The sequence below is a fragment of the Electrophorus electricus genome, chromosome 4 (assembly GCF_013358815.1).
Source record: "Electrophorus electricus isolate fEleEle1 chromosome 4, fEleEle1.pri, whole genome shotgun sequence".
NCBI lineage: Eukaryota > Metazoa > Chordata > Actinopteri > Gymnotiformes > Gymnotidae > Electrophorus > Electrophorus electricus.
This window is the reverse complement of record NC_049538.1, coordinates 15,066,736-15,087,954: the sequence shown is the minus strand read 5'-3', so window position 1 is coordinate 15,087,954 and position 21,219 is coordinate 15,066,736. Positions and strand designations below refer to the sequence as shown.

The window sequence follows — 21,219 nt, the reverse complement described above, 5'->3', positions numbered from 1 at the left end:
GCTCATGTGACTGCGGAATGAAACCAACCTGCCAGACGAGACGGCGGGCAACAACTTGTTTTTTCGCTTTGTTACTCCGTCTTATCCCTGCCTCACCAACGAGATGGGTCGACATTATAGTTGTTTAAAACTAGGTTTAATGTGTAAGAAATAAATTGGGCCTATAATTAATTATTTTACCAACTCCTCTGCGCAAACAGAAGACACACGGTGAGTTTCTGGCTTTCAACAACTGCACCGACCGCAGGCTTAGTCTGTGTGCCAGCCCTAATGTTACTTTGGGTCTGAGCAGTGACCGCTGTGATAGATATTACTCTCTAAACACTGCAGTATCTCATTGTTAAATACTGGCTGAAGGACATTCAGGCTTCTTTAACAGTTAATGTTGCGTTTATTGTGAAGTCGGTAAGCGTGAACAATAGAATTCAAGGATAGTAGTTCAAGGTAAGCAGTACGAGTTTTTCATGCCAGTATAGTTATATTCCAGTATAGAGCCACGGTAAACGACATTTGATTAAAAAAAGTTAATGTAATACAAGCACTATTAAATATTTCCATGTTAAGTTTTAGTTTTGTATTCAATTGTATATGTCACTGTAAGTGCTGTTTGTTTTTATAGGTAGCTTGGTGTGAGAGTATCACGTCATGACAAGACAACTTGAAGATACCAAGAGCGCCCATAATAACTGTCTCTCAGAAGCCACAGCGGACTGTGGTCAATCAAACAGATTCATTTAGTTTATCAGTTAATATTTTTTTCAACGTTTTGCCCATCATGTCTAGTGGAAACTTCATATCTCGTGTGAGATCAGCCTTTCGCAAGAAGCGCGAGGACTGGGACTTGAGTGACACCGCCACGTTTGATTTCTCCGATGAGCTCGCGGTGGATGAGACGCCCAGGTTCAATAAGCTCAAAGTGGTGGTGTCCGGTGAGATGGACGACTACTCGGCCACTGCTTCGAACGGGACCGCTGTGAACACATTTATAACGGACGATGATGACTCTCTCCTGGGTTCGTCCTCCAGTCTGGGAAGTCCAGGCATCAGCATGGACCCGTGTGAGAACTGCACCAAGAGGAAAGAGCACACAAAACAGCGCGCAGTGATGAGGAAATTGGCCTTTGCAGCTTTGCTTTATTTTCTGTTTATGGTAGGGGAGCTCATAGGTAAGATATTCAAGGAATTATTGTATTATGTTAGTTGTTTGTCATTTTCAGGCAAATATTTTTTAAAGATCTACACCCTTTCAATCAAGTGTTCGCTTCTTGTTTTCATAAGGAACTGCAGTCACTATCGTATAGCTGGATGAGGCCTTGTTTTAAAATTGGCCAACTCAATTTCAAGGGGAAAAAAAAGGCTTTTGTATGGTGTTCTTGTGGAAATGATACAGGGCTGGGTTACCCAAAATCATTCTAACAAGAACTCATTGTGTAATGGTAGAGAGTGCTTTGTGTGATACTCGATCTTTTAAGAGAGTCATGAGCGTATGGGTCCCATGGGAGGCAGGGCCCAAATGACTGACTGAGTGTGTGTGTGTGTGTGTGTGTGTGTGTGTGTGTGCGCGTGTGCGCACGCTGTCCAACCATACAGGTGGCTATGTGGCTAACAGCCTTGCCATAATGACCGATGCACTGCACATGCTGACTGATCTGGTTGGTATTGTCATATCACTCCTGGCACTGTGGCTCTCAGCCAAACCACCCACGGACAGGTTCACCTTTGGCCTCCAGCGTCTTGGTAAGCCCCCCTTGTTTCTACTCCTATCTGCCCGTCATTCGCTCTCTATGTAGGCCTGTGATGCATTGTGTAATATGTGAGTGTGTTCATAGTAAAGGCCCCCATAACCCCATGCTAGTATTGTCATTTCTCTTTACTGATCGGTGTGATATGCAGCATAAGAGCACTATGGGTTACACATGGGGACGCTGAAGAGTAACGGTGCAGTAACGTCCTTGTTTTTCTGTGTGTGGGTGTTTGTCTGTGTGGTCTGCACGCATGTGGACACTCTGCAGAGGTGATATCAGCAGGTATCTCGGTGTTGCTGATCTACATCTTGACGGGGGTGCTCCTGAATGAGGCTGTGCAGCGAACTCTCCACCCAGATTTCACTATTGACGGAGACGTCATGCTTATCACAGCCGCTGTGGGTGTAGCTGTCAACCTGATGTGAGTTTGAAGCTCTCGTCCAAAGAAATGCCCCCCCCCGTCCCTCCACCTTGCTCATGGTGTTTTCAGCTGTATGACAGTAAGAAAGAACACTGGCACTAACCCTACTCCTTTCTTAGCAACTGCTAATGCTGTTTTTTTATGGTAGCTTGTGTTAGCACAGTTTTATTAGCCAGCTCGAACTGTCCTCCACACAAGGTTCTACACACGACACTACTGCAAAGCTAACTCCTCTATACACATGGGTATACACATGACACTTTTACTGTAAGTTGCACACAGTTTTGTCCACACAGCCCTGTTACTGTAGGTCATAAACTGAACATTTCAGTTTTAAAGTCCACGGTCATGTACGCACACATTCAGACACAGGTCGACTCGCTTAAATTGCAAAGTATTTTAACTGCGTGCGTGTGTTGCGTGCGTGTGCTGTGTGTGCATGTCTGTAGAATGGGCTTTCTCCTCAACCAGTCAGGTCACCTGCATTCTCATTCCCATGGCCCCACCCATTCCCATGGCCACGCCCACACCGAGAGGGCATCAGGGCAGGGTCTTCAGGGTCATGGCAGCTTGGCGGTGCGGGCCGCATTCATCCATGCTCTCGGGGACCTGGTGCAAAGCGTGGGTGTGCTTATTGCAGCATATATTGTCAGGTTTAAGGTGCATACCCTCATTTGCCCACACGCACATTAAATATGAAATAAAAAAACCCTTTTCTGTTTTGAGAATATATTGACAATCTATGTTAGCATGAGGATGTATTTGATAGAGACTACAGAGAACTTCTGTAAGTCAATCTGGAGTTGGATGTCTGCTAAATACTGTAAATATAAATGTAAATCAGCAGATTTCTGTATGACAGCGTCATCCCTGTGCACTGTAGCATGAATAATGCTGATGTCATGCATGCTGTGGGAGAGGTTTGTTATCTGAGAGTTTGACCCAGTCGTTGAGTGTCTCTGTGGTTCTGCAAGCTGAGTTGGCCAGCCAAAGAGTGCTGTAGTTTCATTTGTGCATCTGGTACTAGTCTAAGCTAGTTTATGCTGTGTACAGGAAGCATGGAAAAGTGGTTAGTACATTAAACTGATGATTATGATTATGTGCGTGTCTGTGTGTCTGTGTCATAGCCGGAGTACAAGCTGGCGGATCCTGTGTGTACTTACGTGTTCTCTGTGCTGGTGCTGGTCACCACATTGCGAATCATTAGAGACACTGGGCTCATACTACTGGAAGGTGAGCACACAGACGCATGCAGATACTCAAATGCGCACTTGCACACACACATTCAGACATGCATACACTCGAATTCAGGAGGGTGAGACATACATATGCACACCGGTGCTCACACATGCAGACACACACACACACACAACTAGCACACCACCCCCTCAACATACTCATCCCTCATCTGAGTCACCTGCTTCATAATACAGTAGGATTGGAGGGAGAAGGTTCACACTCTCCGAGCCCCACATCAGAACCTTATTGCTTTGTGTTCAACCATTCCTGAATTCCACGCTGGGGTTCCACTCCGTGTTACACATGGTCCAACAGGTCTGAGTCATTGTGATAGAAAAGTCAGTTAAAACTCAGTGGGATTAATCAACACAATATTGGATTTGCTTCTGCTTACATTAACATTTATGGCATTTAGCTGATGCTTTTATCCAAAGCGAATTACAATTGTGACTGAGGACAACTTGAGCAATTGAGGGTTAAGGGTCTTGCTCAGGGGCTCAACAGTGGCAACTTGGCAGGGGTTGCTTAAACCAGCAACCTTCCGATTACAAGTGAAGTACCTTAACCACTGAGCTACTACTGCCTACTGCCCTACTGCCCTTCTGCTGATGGCCAAACCTGATTGTAATAGGCTTCAGAACTGACGAGTCTCTCCTCCCCCTCCACTCACTCTCCCTCCCTCGCTTTCTCTCGCTCTTTTCTTCCCACTCCCTCTCTCTCTCTCCTTCACACTCTCAATCTCTTCCTCTTCCTCTTCTACCCCAGCTTTCTTTGCAGTTTTAGATTATGTCGTGTGTGTGTGTGTGTGTGTGTGTGCAGGTGTGCCAAGACACCTGGATGTGTCAGGGATGAAAGAGGACCTGCTGAAGCTTGATGATGTGGAGTCAGTACAGGAGCTGAAGCTCTGGGCCCTCACCACTGAAAAAACTGCAGCTATTGCACATCTGCAGCTCAGTAAGTATCACACACATGCACACGTACAGGAGCTGAAGCTCTGGGCCCTCACCACTGAAAAAACTGCAGCTATTGCACATCTGCAGCTCAGTAAGTATCACACACATGCACACGTACAGGAGCTGAAGCTCTGGGCCCTCACCACTGAAAAAACTGCAGCTATTGCACATCTGCAGCTCAGTAAGTATCACACACATGCACACGTACAGGAGCTGAAGCTCTGGGCCCTCACCACTGAAAAAACTGCAGCTATTGCACATCTGCAGCTCAGTAAGTATCACACACATGCACATGTACAGGAGCTGAAGCTCTGGGCCCTCACCACTGAAAAAACTGCAGCTATTGCACATCTGCAGCTCAGTAAGTATCACACACATGCACATGTACAGGAGCTGAAGCTCTGGGCCCTCACCACTGAAAAAACTGCAGCTATTGCACATCTGCAGCTCAGTAAGTATCACACACATGCACATGTACAGGAGCTGAAGCTCTGGGCCCTCACCACTGAAAAAACTGCAGCTATTGCACATCTGCAGCTCAGTAAGTATCACACATGCACATGTACAGGAGCTGAAGCTCTGGGCCCTCACCACTGATAAAACTGCAGCTATTGCACATCTGCAGCTCAGTAAGTATCACGCACACGTACAGGAACTGAAGCTCTGGGCCCTCACCACTGATAAAACTGCAGCTATTGCACATCTGCAGCTCAGTAAGTATCACGCACACGTACAGGAACTGAAGCTCTGGGCCCTCACCACTGATAACTGCAGCTATCGCATATCTACAGCTCAGTAAGTCACAAACACACACACATGTAAAAGCTGAAGTTCTCAACCCTCATCACTGATAAACCTGCATCTATTGCACATCTCTGCATGCACACGCACACATATGCACAGTCTCGCATGCACCCAGACACACACCTACACTTATCAGCGTTTTTCCTGAATTGTGAAGAGATGTGCAAGTCATGTACATTGATCTTTAAGAGATTAGCATTATAACAGGATTACACTAGGAAAGACTCTAACAACATTAATTGACATTAATAATAATACTCCTTTTTGTATAGAGGAGTCGCCAGTATGGGTGAGAGATGACAGGATTACACTAGGAAAGACTCTAACAACATTAATTGACATTAATAATAATACTCCTTTTTGTATAGAGGAGTCGCCAGTATGGGTGAGAGATGACAGAACTGCCTTTTAAGGGCTTTAAACTTAACTGGGTAGACAATGTTGTTTCATTAATATTGACATGCCAGAACAATGTACAGGGCTCGTGGGGATCCTGCTGACCTTTCCCCTGACCTTTACCTGGGGGTCAGGGGTGGTGAGGACCAATCAGCTACAATAACTTTTTAATTAACAAGCAGTGAATACAAAATAAAGGACAGAACTTGGATTCAGGGTTCAGAGTGAGCACCACTGCTCTGGGTCCTCTTAACAGCTGTGCGTTGTCTGGGTTGGGTGGCAGACTGCTGTTACTCCATAAATCTGCCCAGCAACACTGTAGCACCCCCTGCCCAGCAAGATGTTCCCCAGCCAGCAAGACTATACTGTGGTGATGCTGTGTTGAGAGAATGGGGAGTGGCTGATCACTAGTGCAGGACAATAGGTGGACTATACCTGTAAAATGATGCTTAGATGTACCTGGAAAGTGTACCTTCTCAAGGCTTAGATGGTTCTCATTTAGACCATCTTGGGTACTCTCTTGCTTGACAAACATCTATGGTTCTTAATTAATGTTTAAGTTCTGCACAGTAAAGGTGATTCCTGCCTGTGATGCGTTCTCTCTCTGCAGCGGCCGGCAGCATGGGGAACTGGGAGGAAGTCCAAGCCAAAGCTCGGCACCTGTTGATGTCACACGGCGTGTCGCATTGCACGGTGCAGCTACAGAGCCACAGGCAGAGGGCGCCACACACCTGCAATAGCTGCCAGCCTGTAAACACCTGAGTTAGCTCGTGTGCACACACACACAAGCTTCTTTCACTCCTCTGGTTGTTAATGTGTTAGTGAATGTACCGGCTCTGTAACAGAGGCAGGCCATTGTCCTGTCAGTGAAGATGAGACTGCCCCACCCTAAATGATTTTAACAAGTACCTGCCCAGCTTCCACCAAAATCCAGGATCAACCTCTCACTTATGTTTAAAAACATTCCGTACAGGTCTGTCGTGAGTGCAACACATCCATTCTGTAGAATCATTTGGGGGTTTTTTGGGGGTTTTTTTTTGTTTTTTTTTTTGGTCATCTATTCTGCTTACTCTGTGTTTCCAGTGTGCTCCAACTGTCACAATCGCACACATGTTTATCAGATGTTGTGTGGTCAGGTGAAGGTCTTAATCCATCTGCCAGTCCCAGCAGGAACAGGTCTGACTCCTTCTCGGTCCCTGGCTCAAATTGTAGCAAGTTTCTGTCTTCTGTATTCTAACTACACCTGATTCAGCTAGTCAGCTGTAATTACCAAACTGTCATGTGTTGCACCAGCTGTGTCTGACCAGGGCAGGTGCTGTTGTGCAGCTGCTGCTAGCTGGAAGTGTGAAAAGTCACTAGACTCACCTAGTTTAGTGTTCATCAGCCTCCAAACCTACACAGCCTCAAACGTATTATTTTTTTAAAAATCTAAGTATATTCATTAGAAGCGACGTATTGCAAACGTTGACTGAATTGTTAGAAACATGAAGCTGACATTTGAGCCTGTGAGGGCGCTCTTCCCTCCATTGTCCTTCCTCCCCTACTGCAAAGACCAGCACTAAGCACAGAAATGGTCACTCAGAAACAACAGGACAGCACATCTGAAGAATCCTTTGCACTGTCACGTTTGCAGATCTATCTGCATTCAGCCAGAACCTGCTCATCCAGGCCTTTTTTAAACATTTTATTTAATATTTACTTTCAGAAAAAGGTTTTCAAAAAATATTTTGTTGCCACCATAAACCTTTTTAATAGCTTTTTTTTTCTTAATTTTTTTTGTAATTTAGTACTTGGGCTCCCTGATAATTTGCACATTCCAGTAACATAAAATGTAAATAATTGTTTTGTTTGCAGAATTTATGTTCTGGAACCATAAGCCTGCTCTGTTAAGTGGTTTAAAAATACCAGACTGTAATTCTAAAGATGCTCTTGGTAACTTGAAATAAACTTATTTTAAATACTTGCATATTTAAGTGTTGTTTTTATGCTCCTATTTTGGTACTATCTCTTTTCACCACTTTGTCACCATCTGTCTTTAAAGCAAATGTTAAAAATGAAAGCTTAAACCCTCCTTAGTTAGTGTTACTGTGGAGTTTCACTTCTTGTGGTGAAAAATTGTCAGCCATAGTTTTGATGTTTAAATTTAAAAAAAAACAAACTCAGATTTTCACTATGATTTTGACATCAAACTAGAACTTTAAATGTTTCATCTGGTTGTTAACATCAACCCAACAGATGGTGATGGTTTCCATTAAATAAAGGCGTGGATCTGGCCCACAGATATTCTTTTTTTAGTGTGCGTCAACACACAGGCATTTATAGCCACAAGCTCTTCCTCCTCTGTGTGCACACTGCACTATCTGCATTATATTTGCATGCAGGAATTGATCCCAGTGCAGCTCATCTCCTGGAAGCTGGGACTGTGCACCTGAATCTTCAGGTGCTAGGAGACATGTCCTTACCTGAATCACAGTACAGTTCGCTGATGTAGACTCCATTTTCATGTAATAAAAACAGGAATGGAATGTTAACAATGCAGCTTTCCCACAATGATTATGCACTTTTCTGTTCAGGCACACCCACCACTGAGAGTCTACAAAACAAGCTTTTATTGTTTAACACATCACAAGTAACTGGCAAGAACCTGTCTGTGTCCAACATGCTGCAATACCAGAGTGAGCAGCTTAGAAAGGAGGGCAAGAGGAAGTGAAGAGAACAAATACAAGGTGAGCATCTGTTAGCCAAAGTTGTGCTCCATTTAGCTACAGTTGCTATAGTGACATTACAGGGCATTGCTTAAGTCTTTATAATCAATGATGAACTGCCCCACAATAAGTGCCCTCATTTCTTGCTTGATCACACCACACCTACCCCCATGAACTGGAGGAATAGTTTTTGAACAGGGAGTCTAGGTTTTAATCACACACACCTTGGAAACAAATGTTTCCAAGTTTATTTCAGACATGCTGTGCATTCCACACTTTATTACTGTATGATGCAACTCCCCTGTTTAACCTGTAGCTAACCTAAAGCCTCCTGTGGAAATGACAGCATATCACTATAGAAGAGTGACTGTATGTGTGTGCGTGTGTGTGTGTGTGTGTGTGTGTGTGTGTGTGTGTGTGTGGTGTGTGTGTGTGTGTGTGTGTGTGTGTGTGTGTGTGTGTGTGTGTGTGTGTGTGTGTGAAAGATAGTTAAATACGCTTATTTAAATGTTAAACTACATTTTCTGTATGGGATCTAACTTGCATGACTGCGGCTGGAGGGAATCTTCCTCGTACTGATCACTCTAATAAAGCTGAATGACTCAGCATTCGACATTTGCGGAGGTTCAGGAAATTCTAGTCCCATATTTCTTATGAAAATCAGTCGCACATATTCCTACCGAGAACGCAGTTACGGTGGAATGTTGAAATGATATTGTTCCAAAGCTAAGCATGTAGTAAGCAGGAAAACAATTATTTATTACGGACAGAAATAAAATCTAAATAAAATCAATCAAAACGGTGCAACTGTAATTATTACCTGCAAAAACATAATATATATTATATATATAAAAAACAGTAGAACTTTCCCCAGTAAATTCATTTATTCAACACAAATATATAAACGCACAGTAAATAACCCACGTTCGTCACATTACGTTGCAGTTCAGTTCATCACTTCAAAAATAAGCCCCCGTCCAGTGTGTTTGGTGACCTTAGCCAGAGTCACAGCGCAGCTTCAGTCATTTACAAGCCCGTCTGCACGGGTGAGCATGCGCGTTTAGCTCTCACCAATACAGCAGAAGCATTTCCGCACACTGAGTCTGAGAGCGCGAGTCTGTGCAGAAAGGATTCCGCGAGACTGGTGAGAACAGCGGAGGGCGCGATGGAGGAGAAGAAGCGAGGGATGGCGAGGAGGACGGACGCACGCATGGGCTTCACAGACAGGCGGGGAGAGGACGGCGTGGTGCGATTACTTGGTCAGCTTCTTAACGATCTGGAGCTCCTCCACAGGCTTCCACTGCTGGTTTATGGTGATAAACTGGAACGGGAACGACACGGGGATACGTGGAATTAATAACGTTGGACGTTATTCCGATTCAGGACACTCCGCGAGTCAAATGTACTAATGCAGCACACTCCGCAAAGCCCACGCACATATGGGTCATTAGGGCAGCAACACTCCTGAGCAGGGCGGGAGAAGTGGATGGTCGGCGACGTCAATTTATGAGATGTCACATGATTAGATACATGAAGTGAAGAAAAGGGTTTCCCCATTTGTGGACATAAAAACGAAAAAGGAATTTAAAAAATTAAAAAACTCCCGCATTTACCTTTTGAGGTTTTGAGGGGTCTACAGCCTCCCAAGGCTCGGGATTGTGTGTTTTGTTTAAACTACCGAAAAATAAAAGCAAAAGTAAAATGTCAGTACAATTGTTTCTCTGCAAGCGTTAAAACAAATGTAACCTACAGTTGTTTAAACGAGTAAAACATACACAAAGAAAACGTGAAAGCTACTGAGAATCCATAAACCCGTTCTTACATGACATCAGTCTTGGACAGTAAGAAGTAAACACAGGCAGATGTAGCGCCGGTTACGGCAAACGTCATTATTCCAACCAACGGAATCAGCTGGGGGGGAAACATTTGTTGCACAAGTATTGTGAACATGGGACATATAGTGATTATTAAGAATATATACATAGAATTTGCACACACACTCAGTATAATACTCCATTAATAACGTAACACACATACATATATATTAAAACTATACATTACAAAGAAGATAAATTATATTAGATTATATTATTTAGAGCGTAGATAACGTAGTATATAAGGTCAATTCCTGCTAGAACACCTCCACATTAGGTTTATATATATAAACATAAAGGTCGTTTTATAAAACGTTCAGTAAACATATACAAACCTCTTTCTTTTTCCTCAGTATTTTGAAAAAGTCGCCAAACGCCATTTCGCTTCTTAGAACTGTTTACAATAAGTTAAGTATTAAACGTAGTCTACAATTAAGACTGTAATATAGTGTAATTATTTTCATAAATAATAAATGAACATAGTCTGGTGGACATACCTGGGTGAAGTGGGAGAATGGAGCGCAAGGTGTATTATGTATGTAGCATCACTGGAAGACGTAGTTAAAAGGCAGCCTTACGAGTACTACGGCACGTACACATGTATTGACATGTAGCATAACTTATTTACCATATCACCCACGATCCTCCGTAGTGTGCGGCGCCACCTGGTGTCTACATCTTTAGAAGGTCACTTAAATAAGGAAGGGGTATGATGACAAGGTCATGACTCTAGAATAGTGGACAAGAAAACAAAGCCATTATTTATAGTCCGTGCACGTCTAGCTATAGGTGTACATCGCTCTCGCCTAAACGTTAACGTTACTGTCCGGTATAAATTCCAGAACATAAAACGACTGATTATATGTGACGTTCATCACAGGTCCAGTGAATCTGCATCTTCAGTAGTTTGCATGGTTTTGTGATTAAGAAACTCTTAATATTTTAACTTAACCAGTATCTCCACAACATCCAGCCGTGACAGGGGAGAGAGGGAGCAAGACGCAAGATCGGAGTGTTTTTATTCTCCATTAGTAAATTTAACAAGGAAGCACAGCGGTGAGCTGGACAAAAGCAAACAGAAATGAAGCCTTCCTGTGCACTTAAATAAAGGAAGAAACAGAAGGCGAACAGGGGATTGGTGCGGAACATCAATACTCGGGAGACTGGAAACGGGAAGGTGCGGTGTGTGTGTGTGTGTGTGTGTGTGTGTGTGTGTTTGTGTGTGTTTGTGTGTGTCTGTGAGTAGCAATGGGCGTGTCCGTCGGGCAGGGTGCCTGGGACGCTGTGTACCACCAGTATTTCCACTCACATCAAACTCAGGTTAAAAAATAAAACAAAACAAAAACAAACAAACAAACAAAAAAGCCGAAGAATATTTTCTATCCTTTAGTGATGATTTAAGAATGTAAGACATAGTTTAAGACATAGGGAAGATGCACGTGAGTTTACTTTAAGATATCCAAACTTAAGAATAAATATGGCAATTATACTGTATGTTGCGTAATATCTTACACATAACTGGGCGGGCTTTTTCTACGTGAAGAGCGAAATATGTCGACCTGGTAACACCGGCAAGACATGATGGGATAACTGAGATGTCTTGACAGACATTTACTCATTGTTTTCAGCCTTTTCCCCCGTGTGCATGAATGTGTATGTGCACCAATTTGGTTATGGCATTTTGGCACACTCTTGTATGTATACTAGTAGTGTGACGATTCATCCCTTTCACAATTCAGTTCAGACCATGTTTTCTGGGTAACGGTTTGTTTATTATTACGCTTCAGATTATAAATAAATGAACAAAAACGTGCTAACCTATGTAATAATCACACGTACGTTTAATGCAAGATATACAAAATATTCCAGATTCATTTGCAACATAAATTCCAAATAAAAAAATACTTTTAAATTATTATTTTTTTCATTTTCCCTCCCAACAGCCTCTTTCAAGGAGAGTTTTTAATTTCCCATACATGATATATAATGTGCTGTTACTGGAACAAAAATGAGTTTCTCGTTATGTCCAATTATCCTTGGTAGTTGCAACGAACTATGCTTTACCCAGGTCTTCATAAAGTTTTGCCTTTTTCATTTTTTGTATACATGTGACTGTGGTTACCAGCCAGAGGTAGGGGGAGTTTGGCACGCAACGCTGCGGTTTGCTGTGCAGTTGTTTTAGCTTGCAGTTCAGTGTTTTCATTATGATGTCTTCGCGAATAAGATGCCATATTCCACGTAATACTAGATGCAAAAACTACTTTAGCATGACACTTTCGGCAAAACTGTTTTTTTTTTTTAAATCAGTGACGCGACTTCCTTCATATTTAATGGTAACTATGAAAAACTGCCACAGTGGAGATTTAAACGAGCCGGGAGTCGGCAATTTCAGGTCGGTTGCCGGAACATGTTTTACGTGTGCAGCTCAGAAAAAACGAGTTCACGTCGCATGCACAATGAACTGAACCGTAGGCTGCAGAACCGCTGATGTTGGGTTCGGTTCAGAACCGTTGCACCACTAATGTATATTATTGTGTATCACTTGTGTGATTTGTACTGTAACCCGACCTTGTATTCTTAAAATATGCAATATATCACTCTACTGTTTGCGTTCCCTTCTCTGCTTCCAGTTACAGCACGCATCAGATTTAAAACTCTGGTGTTCACCCACAAAGCCAAAAACGGACCCGATCCTCCATACATGACGATGGTAAAAGCCCGAACCGTACCTCGAATACCTCGAACCTCAAGTACGGCTCGGCTTGAAACGTCATGCTTCCAGTCTCATGGAAGACAAGTATCGAGACTATTCTCTGTCTTGGCTCCCAGATAGTGGAACGGACTTCCAGTGGCTGTCCGGATGGCCAAGTCATGTGCAGGCTTCAAACGCAGACTGAGGATTCATTTAAATTTATGGAAATTAGTTGACGCTTTTATCCAAAGAGACTTACAATTCTGAGTAAAATTCAAACTGGCAACATTCTGATTACTAGTTGATTACTATCCGAGCCCCTTAACCACCAATCTACCACTGCCCACAGTGGAAGACTCATAATGATCACTTATCTGATTAACTGAACACGTCTAGCACTTCTTGTTTGGTATTGCACTTATTGTTGTTTGATATAGTACCTATGGTCATTTTGCATTTCTTTTAGGTATCAGCATTGATTCCAGCACTGATTATTTAGCAGTATTCTAATTGAACTGTATCTTTGCCTCTAACCCATTACACTGGCTAGGATAAATTGCACAAGTTGATGACCAATGTTTAAGATACTCTGGAAAAGAGCGTCTGCTAAATGCAGAAAATGTCAAATGTATATAAATGTAACATTATTATTACTACATTTTAGTTTCCATGATTACATAATACAATAAAACATATTCAGAGAAAACATTTAACCAGGAGTTTCAAATGGTCACAAAAGAACATCAAGTGGAGCAGGCTAACTGGAGCTCTGGCTCCAGCTGGAGACTTGCTGGTACTGGAGGAGCTGGTGTGGACTGAGAGAGGGGCTTACACGCTGTAACACCCCCAGGAAGTACTTCTGCTTCACGCAGGAAACACTCATACCCTCCTCGTGAAGAGCCAACAGAGCTGCCTGCAAACATCACATCACATGTACGCACGCGTGCGCAAACACACACACACACACACACACACACACACACACACACACACACACACAAACACACACAAACAGTATTACCATATTGCACAAATCCTGGACTTCTGAGTATTATTCGGAACAATGAAACCAACAGCACAATTAAATAAACAAACACATTTGGACCTCTTTGCAGAGGTTCTCAAGATCAGCCCCTGAAAACAGCTGGGTTTGGGTTGCCAGATCTTTCAGACACACATCGCAATTCAGAGGCATTTTCTCTGTATGGAGCTGCAGGATAGCTAGCCGAGCCTGAAATCAGAACACATGCAGACACACACACACACACACACACGTACACTCTTTAGACAACCGAGATAAAGGGAATTAAAGGTGGTGGGGGCTGTTTTGGGGGCAGGAGGCATCGGTGGGTCAAGCAGGGGGTATCCTGGGGCAGGTCTCACTGTGGGTCAGGTGGGGGGCATTTTGTGGCAGGTCTCACTGTGGGTCAGGTGGGGGGCGTTTTGTGGCAGGTCTCACTGTGGGTCAGGTGAGGGGCGTTTTGTGGTAGGTCTCACTGTGGGTCAGGTGAGGGGCGTTTTGTGGTAGGTCTCACTGTGGGTCAGGTGGGGGGTGTTCTGGGGCAGGTCTCACTGTGGGTCAGGTGGGGGGCGTTTTGTGGCAGGTCTCACTGTGGGTCAGGTGGGGGGCGTTTTGTGGCAGGTCTCACTGTGGGTCAGGTGGGGGGCGTTTTGTGGCAGGTCTCACTGTGGGTCAGGTGGGGGGCGTTTTGTGGCAGGTCTCACTGTGGGTCAGGTGGGGGGCGTTTTGTGGTAGGTCTCACTGTGGGTCAGGTGGGGGGCGTTTTGTGGTAGGTCTCACTGTGGGTCAGGTGGGGGGTGTTCTGGGGCAGGTCTCACTGTGGCTCACCTGGGTGTCAGGTGGGGGGACGTATATGATGTGGTCCAGTCGCCCTGGCCGGAGTAGAGCACTGTCCAATGCGTCTGGCCTGTTAGTGGCAGCCACTATCATCACATCTTTGTTACATAATTCCTGCAGCTCCATCTGCAACACACACACACACACACACACACACACACACACACACACACACACACACACACACACACACACACACACACACACACACACACACACACACACACGTGCACACACACACACACACACACACATGCAATTAATGTGCCTCTGTATATGAACAATTATCTCATTCACATATTTATCCATGCTTTTATTCAGTTATTTAGATTAAGCATTTAAGACCCTAACTTACACCACCAACAGGAGTTAACTTTGTTCCATCTACTATCTGCAAAGTGAATATATATCTTTCTGGCATGTGGCAGTCTGAGTAGTTATTACACTATTAAAGTAGTGTGCCTTTAAAACCAACTGCCAGAGAGCTTTAGAAGTTTCATGATATTCCAGACTGAAAACCCATGTATTTAATATAACTTTCACTTTGGTTTAAGAAACTGTTTTATTTAAATTATTTTTATTAATTTTTTTAGAATATTATTTATGAGTTCTAATGGACACTTCATTTTATGCACATTTTCCCTTTTAATCAAAATTTTGTTTACTAATTTTTCTTTTTCTTTTATACTTTTATATTTAGTCTTTTATACTTTTATTTGTAAAGCAAGTTGAACTGCCTGATTTCTGGTACGTGCTGTGTAAATAAACTTGCCTTTGCTCTGAAACTGCAATACTGATGACTTTTTAAGTCTGCAAGCGTTTGCAGTTCTCCCATAATTCTTAGGCTGTATTTTGTAAATTTGTGTGCTAAAAAGAAATTCAAGTAAAAACTTAATAAATGCCAAAATTTGTAGGAAAACATTTGCATGTGCGGTTTCAGCATTAGTATCTTATGGTTTTAGTATCAGATCTAGTATCTTTGTATCTTTTGAATGGAAATGGAAATGGAAATAAGTTCCATTTTTTGAGTACAAGCTGAAACCCATATCAGTTAAGAGGAGAAAAAGGAAACCAAAGAGAGCCTTCCACATTTTAGTAACCTGCTGCTCTCCGAGGGGCTGAGGCTCCTCCCTCTGAGCCTGGAGGGTGGTCCTTGCTGAGCCACGCCTTTCTATGGGCTTAAAGCCCACCCCGTCAAGCTCATTAAGCAGCATGGATAACACCTGGGCCTGGACACCACCCTGGCAACTGTCTTCGCCACGGGAACCCACCATGCTATCAATTTCATCCAGAAACACAATGGAGGGAGAGCAGGCACGCGCCTGTCGAAAAAGCTGAAAGATGGCAGGAGAGAGAGAGAGAGAGAGCCCAACCTTAGTGCAAGTGTACAAATTTTCAGATCAAGCTTGGGTGCAACATGAATATATCTAGAAGCGTGTGTGGGTATATATGTGTGTTTCTGTGTGTGTGTGTGTATGTGAGTGTGTAAGGGGGCTTGGGTATGTATGTGTGCGTGTAAGAGAGTGAGTGTGCGAGGATGTGGGCACCTGCATACATTTGTGCATGCGTATGTGACCTGTCACTGACCTGTGCGAGTGCTCTACCCGAGTCTCCCACATAGGGCGCGTACAGCTGAGCTCCGCTAACAGTGAGGAAGGTGCAGTGTGATGAAGAGGCTGCTGCCTTCACCAGCGTCGTCTTGGCGCAGCCGGGCGGCCCGTAGAGCAGCACACCCCGCGGCCGACACACACCCATCCGCACCAGTGCCTCTGGGAACTTCATTGGCCATTCAATACTCTGCAAACACATGCCAACATCTGTTTATGGTTCATTCGGCTAAAGGTGATACGATGATGAGAAAGTGAAACCCAGACAGACACCACCCCCCCCCCCCCCCCCCGACTCCTCCTAATCTGTCCACCACCTGCTCCGCTCCTCCATCACCTCCTGCTTTGCCCTGCATTATCGCTCCGGCACTCCGTGCTCTACCAACCCTGGCAAATACCTCACGCTCTGCCCCTGGCACCCCGCTGAGGCACCCCTCCCCGCTCCCCCCGACCACATGTTCTATACGTCGCCCTTCACTACCTGTTTCAGTTTGAGCTTGACATCCTCCAGTCCTCCGATTTGCTCCCAGCTAACAGGCTTAAAATCGACCACGCCCACCCCACTCCGCAGGCAGGAGGGCGGGACTAACCGCAGGGCTCTATGAAAATGCACCATGTCCACAGACCCATCTTTGCTGCCCATCTCAGAAGCTTCGCCCTGGGAGACAACAAACAGCTGAGTGAGCAGAACCTGCTGCATGCCTACAGTTATGCAAGTCTTACTTCAAACACTCAAGATACTGTGTGTTCCAGTTCAGATATTCTCATATCCGCAGAACCTGGTGTGTAGCACGTATCTGCATCTGTCTCAGCTGTTTGGAGTACAATGCATGCATGTTACCTGGGCAGTGTGCAGTATGGCCTGTAATGCGGCCTCCCTACATAGCGCGCTCAGATCTGCCCCGACGTAGCCAGTGGTCATCTCAGCGAGGGACATCAGGTCTACACTGGGGGACAATGGCACACTCTGGCTCACACACTCCAGAATCTGGAACCTCTGCTTCAGGGTAGGAACACCCATCACCACCTGGAACACACAAACACAGACACACACACCATGATTTTGCTCAAATTTATGTCTGTACCTTTTTTAGAATGAAGTAGTGCAATATTTTGCACAGTTGTAACTGAAATGTTAAACATGTTAACAGCTGTGATGAAGACAGAGATGAAGGTTTACCTCTCTGTCGAAACGCCCAGGTCTCCTGAGTGCTGGGTCGAGAGCATCTGGCTGGTTTGTGGCTGCGATAATGACGAAACCTTCGTCACTACCGATGCCGTCCATCAGCGTGAGAAGCTGTGCGACGAGCCGGTTCTCGGGAGCACTGCTGCTGCCCGATCGCCTCGGACACAGTGCGTCCACCTCGTCCATGAAGAGGATGCAGGGGCCATCTCGCGCAGCCTCTTGCGCCTGTGCAAACGCCCTGCGCAGGTTCTCCTCGCTCTCGCCTGGTCGTGAGCCAACCACCACCGGCCCGCTCACCGTCACCAGCGATGCCCCTGCCTCCTGCGCCACGCTCCGCACCAGCTGCGTCTTCCCCACACCAGGCGGTCCCACCAACAGTGCCCCCCGCGGACAGGCGAGGCCCAATCTCCGCAGGCTCTCTGGGTAATGCAGTGGGAGAGTGAGCATCTCCCTGAGTGGAGCGTACACCTCTTCCGCTCCACCCAGTTGCACGACGGGCGTTTTCTGCTTGCGTTGGTACTGTTTGACAGTCTGAACGGAGCCCAAGTCCAAGAATGTGTCAGCGGAGACTAGTCCAGCCTTATGCGATCCTGAGTTCACATTTTCCACCTCCACAAACTGAATCTGAGTTCCAGAACTTGCGAGGTTCACCAAATGCTTCTCATGCACGTACAGGCCCGTGAGCAGTTCTTTCGCGAGCTCCTGCACGAACTGACTCGATGTTGTTCTCTTGTACTCGGCACTTTGCACCAGTACATTCGCGCGCAGGCATTTCAAGCGCGAGCATGTAAGCGGTTTTAGCTGCGCAAGCCGGAGCTGAGAAAACCTCTGGCTGTTAAAGTCTGATGTGGCACACGTGGTGTGGAACTGTAGATATCCTTCAGCGAGGTCACTACGAGGCCAGGCGGTGCAGATGCACGCTCCCTCTGGCAGGAGGATAAGCAGCGGTGAACCGAGCTTCAACCCGAGCTCAGTCATCAGCGTGGGCCCCATCCGACACCTCTGCGTGCCGCAATCCACAGATTCAGGGGGCAACACGATCAGATCCATGTCCTTCAAAGGTGCCATCTAAATGATCCAATCCAATTTCATACTGTTATTGTGTTTTAGTCACTATAAAATAGGTCTAATTCATCTCATTACGAGTTTTCCAAATGTTACAGCGTTGATGAAACAGCAAAGTAAAACATACTTCTAGCTACCAATGTGAATACCCGTTATTGTTGTAAGGGGTGAATAATGGCCAGGGGAACTGGATCTCATTAGTGTTAGCTACTTTATCCATTAGGAGCTGTCAAATACCGAAATGTAGCCATTTAGTCAAGTTAACTATTTCAGTAGAAAATTTTTCATTTGCTGTTAGCCTATAACGTAGTAACAAATAATACTGAACAACATTCAATATTTTCATTCAAAATAATGTAGCTATTGAACAATTGTCCGAACCTGAGAAAAATAATTCTGTTGCACATTTAACTGATGCTTTTATCAAAGCGACAAACAATTGTGATCGATTACAATTTGAGCAGGTGAGGGTTAAGGGACTTGACTATTGGCCCAACAGTGGTAACGGTGGGACCTGAACCAACAACCTCAGGATTACTAGTGCAGTACCATAACTGCTGTGCTACCCGTAGTAATGCAAAAATGCTAACGTACCTATCTGCAAGCATAACAACACTAACACAGTGTTAGTTAGCTAAATGGCTACAGCTACTTTCGGTGTGAATTACCAGCATAGTCTAGAGACAGCTACCGACAACCTCCCATCTCAGCTTTCAGAACAACTACTGCCTGTTTTTCAAGCTTCCCAACATGCTAACTAAGTTTGTATAGATAGCTACAACGAAACATTAAGGTTTATATATGCTACATTAGTCACATGCACCTGGAGATAAAAAGGAAACGAGCGAAAATACCTCGGCATTAGCTATCTCTCATACCGCTAACGGTCAGCTCCTCATATGGAACTTCTAGAGGTCTTCGCTGTTATGTTTTGAGGTTTTGACATGTGGGGGGAAAGCAAGGGAACGTTCTTATTCTCCGCTTTATTTCGCTCGGCAAAGACACAGTGCTGCCACCTATTGGATTGGAGCTTTAAAGTAGCCTGAAAATATTAAATTAGTCTCTAGTAAACGAAAAAACAACCAATCAAACAGTAAAACAATGTTAACAACACCTTTTTAAACATTCTTTAGGTATCTATGTTTTTATGGAGGATACCAATTAAAGACGTCAGTAGCCTATGTAAAGTTAAAAAAACTTTCGGATTCGAATTCATAATTTCAAGCTCTTTCTAAAGCTACATTAGTACCGAGTATTAAGGTTGTTGATAACGTGTAAAACCTTCAAATTTAACCTGTGCGCAAACTTGCAGATCACACGATGTACTATTTATAGTTCAGGTAAACCGCCATATCAAATGTCTTCTTGCATAAAGCGACGATACAGCGGAATAAACGACTTTCTCTTTGGTTTGCGTTAAGCGCCCGCAGTAAAGACACCGCCGCCGGTCTCTTGTTCACGCGCCTTTCCGGTTCGTGAAGATGTTGCCCATTTGTAGAGTTGCTCGAAGGCGAACTATCCAGATATTTACGCGCCTCATCTGCTGTCAGAGTTAACCTCAACATGAACATGACCTCTGTTGAAGATCCATATAAATGCCACTTTGTTTAATTGTTCTATAAAACTGTAATTGTATTTAACACTGTTTAGAGTTTGTAGTTGCATTGAGTGTATATGGTGACTGCGGCTCGTGTGTGTGTGTGTGTGTGTGTGTGTGTGTGTGTGTGTGTGTGTGTGTGTGTGTGTGTGTGTGTGTGTGTGTGTGTGTGTGTGAAGGAGACTTTTTTGGCACTTGCTCCACTACTTCGTCACACTGCAAGTTCTCGCGTTGCTGTGTGTGTGTGTGGACTGTCCTGCTCTGTCTCTGGCCTGGGACGGATTGCACAGCTGCTGCTGGACACACGCAGAGAAAGAGTGTGTGAAAGAGAGAGTTTCTCTAGACGAGGGACATGAGCACTGGGGTGTGAGTGAGAGTGGTGCTGTGCGATTTCTGCCTCCAGGACCACCGGACGGTGTGGACAGGAGGAAAGAGACATGCATGGGCTTCTGCACTCAGTGCCCTTGCTGTGGAGGGGGGCCGTGCAGAGAATCAGATGCTTCCACTCCTTCCCCGTGCTGTGGAACCAGCAGGTTACGAAAGGTAAGAGAGATCTCCCTCCATCACACACACACACACACACACACACACACACACACACACACACACACACACACACACACACACACACACACACAAACAGCTTCTGTCAGTCTCAATCTGAGGATTTCCATATCCAGACCACAATCATGCCAGCAGTTCCTAGTTTATAACTGATACAGGAGGGGAAACTTTGTCTGTCTTCATGCATGTAGTGATCAGTGGCTACAGAAGAGAGGTCAGACAAAGGTGAGTGTGAAACTGTGAAAGTGATCATTGTAGCTCTGAGCTCCCTTTTTAGACCCCATTTTGAGTTATTATTTGCCCATGTTTCATGTGTTACAGCTGTCTCCCAGAAAGCTTTGTGTGTAGTTTTGGGTGTTAGCGTGCTGGCTGTCTGGCGTAGGCCTGGGATTTGCTGGATTTCTGCCAGTTGCCTGCTAATAATGTCCTGTTGCCAGCGGACACCGCCATGCCAGTTAAGGGGAGATATGTGAAAGCTGAGCATGTGATTCAGAGTCATGCAAGACCACGCGC

At 44.8% G+C, this 21,219-nt stretch overlaps 4 protein-coding genes across 11 annotated transcripts in view; 2 read left to right on the top strand and 2 right to left on the bottom strand.

Annotated features, from left to right (window-relative positions):
* The first annotated feature begins 17 nt into the window (after nt 1-17).
* On the top strand, nt 18-7,531 carry slc30a4 (solute carrier family 30 member 4). Of its 6 annotated transcripts, XM_035525246.1 has the most exons (9): nt 18-210; nt 620-1,166; nt 1,591-1,737; nt 2,013-2,166; nt 2,616-2,826; nt 3,294-3,399; nt 4,225-4,298; nt 4,389-4,899; nt 6,169-7,531. In XM_035525246.1, the coding sequence occupies exons 2-9, from the start codon at nt 776-778 to the stop codon at nt 6,318-6,320; spliced, it is 1,746 nt and encodes a 581-aa protein (XP_035381139.1). In that variant the 5' UTR covers nt 18-210; nt 620-775; the 3' UTR covers nt 6,321-7,531. The 6 variants fall into 6 exon arrangements, 5 of the variants coding, with proteins under 5 accessions (XP_035381139.1, XP_026878585.2, XP_035381138.1 ...); XR_004775879.1 differs by having other exon boundaries at nt 4,225-5,071; nt 6,169-6,252; XM_027022784.2 differs by lacking the exon at nt 4,389-4,899 and having other exon boundaries at nt 4,225-4,359.
* A 1,601-nt stretch (nt 7,532-9,132) lies between these two features.
* On the bottom strand, nt 9,133-10,762 carry c4h15orf48 (chromosome 4 C15orf48 homolog). The gene is made up of 5 exons (XM_035525478.1): nt 10,635-10,762; nt 10,473-10,531; nt 10,086-10,174; nt 9,877-9,937; nt 9,133-9,584 (listed from the first exon to the last, which is right to left on the bottom strand). Exons 2-5 carry the CDS (start codon nt 10,515-10,517, stop codon nt 9,516-9,518), a joined length of 264 nt encoding a protein of 87 aa, XP_035381371.1. The 5' UTR covers nt 10,518-10,531; nt 10,635-10,762; the 3' UTR covers nt 9,133-9,515.
* A 1,134-nt stretch (nt 10,763-11,896) lies between these two features.
* On the bottom strand, nt 11,897-20,258 carry spata5l1 (spermatogenesis associated 5-like 1). 3 transcript variants are annotated; one of them, XM_027022795.2, is made up of 10 exons: nt 19,827-20,258; nt 19,400-19,466; nt 17,475-18,548; nt 17,136-17,321; nt 16,776-16,952; nt 16,275-16,484; nt 15,788-16,021; nt 14,679-14,813; nt 13,935-14,060; nt 11,897-13,742 (listed from the first exon to the last, which is right to left on the bottom strand). In XM_027022795.2, exons 3-10 carry the CDS (start codon nt 18,546-18,548, stop codon nt 13,587-13,589), a joined length of 2,298 nt encoding a protein of 765 aa, XP_026878596.2. In that variant the 5' UTR covers nt 19,400-19,466; nt 19,827-20,258; the 3' UTR covers nt 11,897-13,586. The 3 variants fall into 3 exon arrangements, with proteins under 3 accessions (XP_026878596.2, XP_026878595.2, XP_026878597.2); XM_027022794.2 differs by having other exon boundaries at nt 19,840-20,258; XM_027022796.2 differs by lacking the exon at nt 19,827-20,258 and adding an exon at nt 19,660-19,820.
* A 127-nt stretch (nt 20,259-20,385) lies between these two features.
* nnt2 (nicotinamide nucleotide transhydrogenase 2) overlaps nt 20,386-21,219 on the top strand; it is a 30,826-nt gene continuing 29,992 nt past the window's right edge. The window contains exon 1 of the mRNA XM_035525723.1: nt 20,386-20,685. Coding sequence (XP_035381616.1) covers nt 20,580-20,685 — 106 coding nt within the window. The 5' untranslated portion in view covers nt 20,386-20,579. The remainder of the gene's footprint in view (nt 20,686-21,219) is intronic.

Coding starts and splice junctions, on each gene's coding strand:
- c4h15orf48 (XM_035525478.1), bottom strand. CDS start 10,517: ATGGCGTTTGGCGACTTTTTCAAAATACTGAGGAAAAAGAAAGAG. Junction 9,938..10,085: donor CTGTCCAAGACTGATGTCAT/GTAAGAACGGGT, acceptor ATTTTTCGGTAG/TTTAAACAAAACACACAATC. Junction 9,585..9,876: donor ACCCCTCAAAACCTCAAAAG/GTAAATGCGGGA, acceptor TTCCCGTTCCAG/TTTATCACCATAAACCAGCA.
- spata5l1 (XM_027022795.2), bottom strand. CDS start 18,548: ATGGCACCTTTGAAGGACATGGATCTGATCGTGTTGCCCCCTGAATCT. Junction 14,814..15,787: donor AGCCCCTCGGAGAGCAGCAG/GTTACTAAAATG, acceptor TGTGTGTTGCAG/ATGGAGCTGCAGGAATTATG. Junction 13,743..13,934: donor TTGAGAACCTCTGCAAAGAG/GTCCAAATGTGT, acceptor TGATGTTTGCAG/GCAGCTCTGTTGGCTCTTCA.
- slc30a4 (XM_035525245.1), top strand. CDS start 776: ATGTCTAGTGGAAACTTCATATCTCGTGTGAGATCAGCCTTTCGCAAG. Junction 2,167..2,615: donor GGTGTAGCTGTCAACCTGAT/GTGAGTTTGAAG, acceptor GCATGTCTGTAG/AATGGGCTTTCTCCTCAACC. Junction 2,827..3,293: donor CATATATTGTCAGGTTTAAG/GTGCATACCCTC, acceptor TCTGTGTCATAG/CCGGAGTACAAGCTGGCGGA.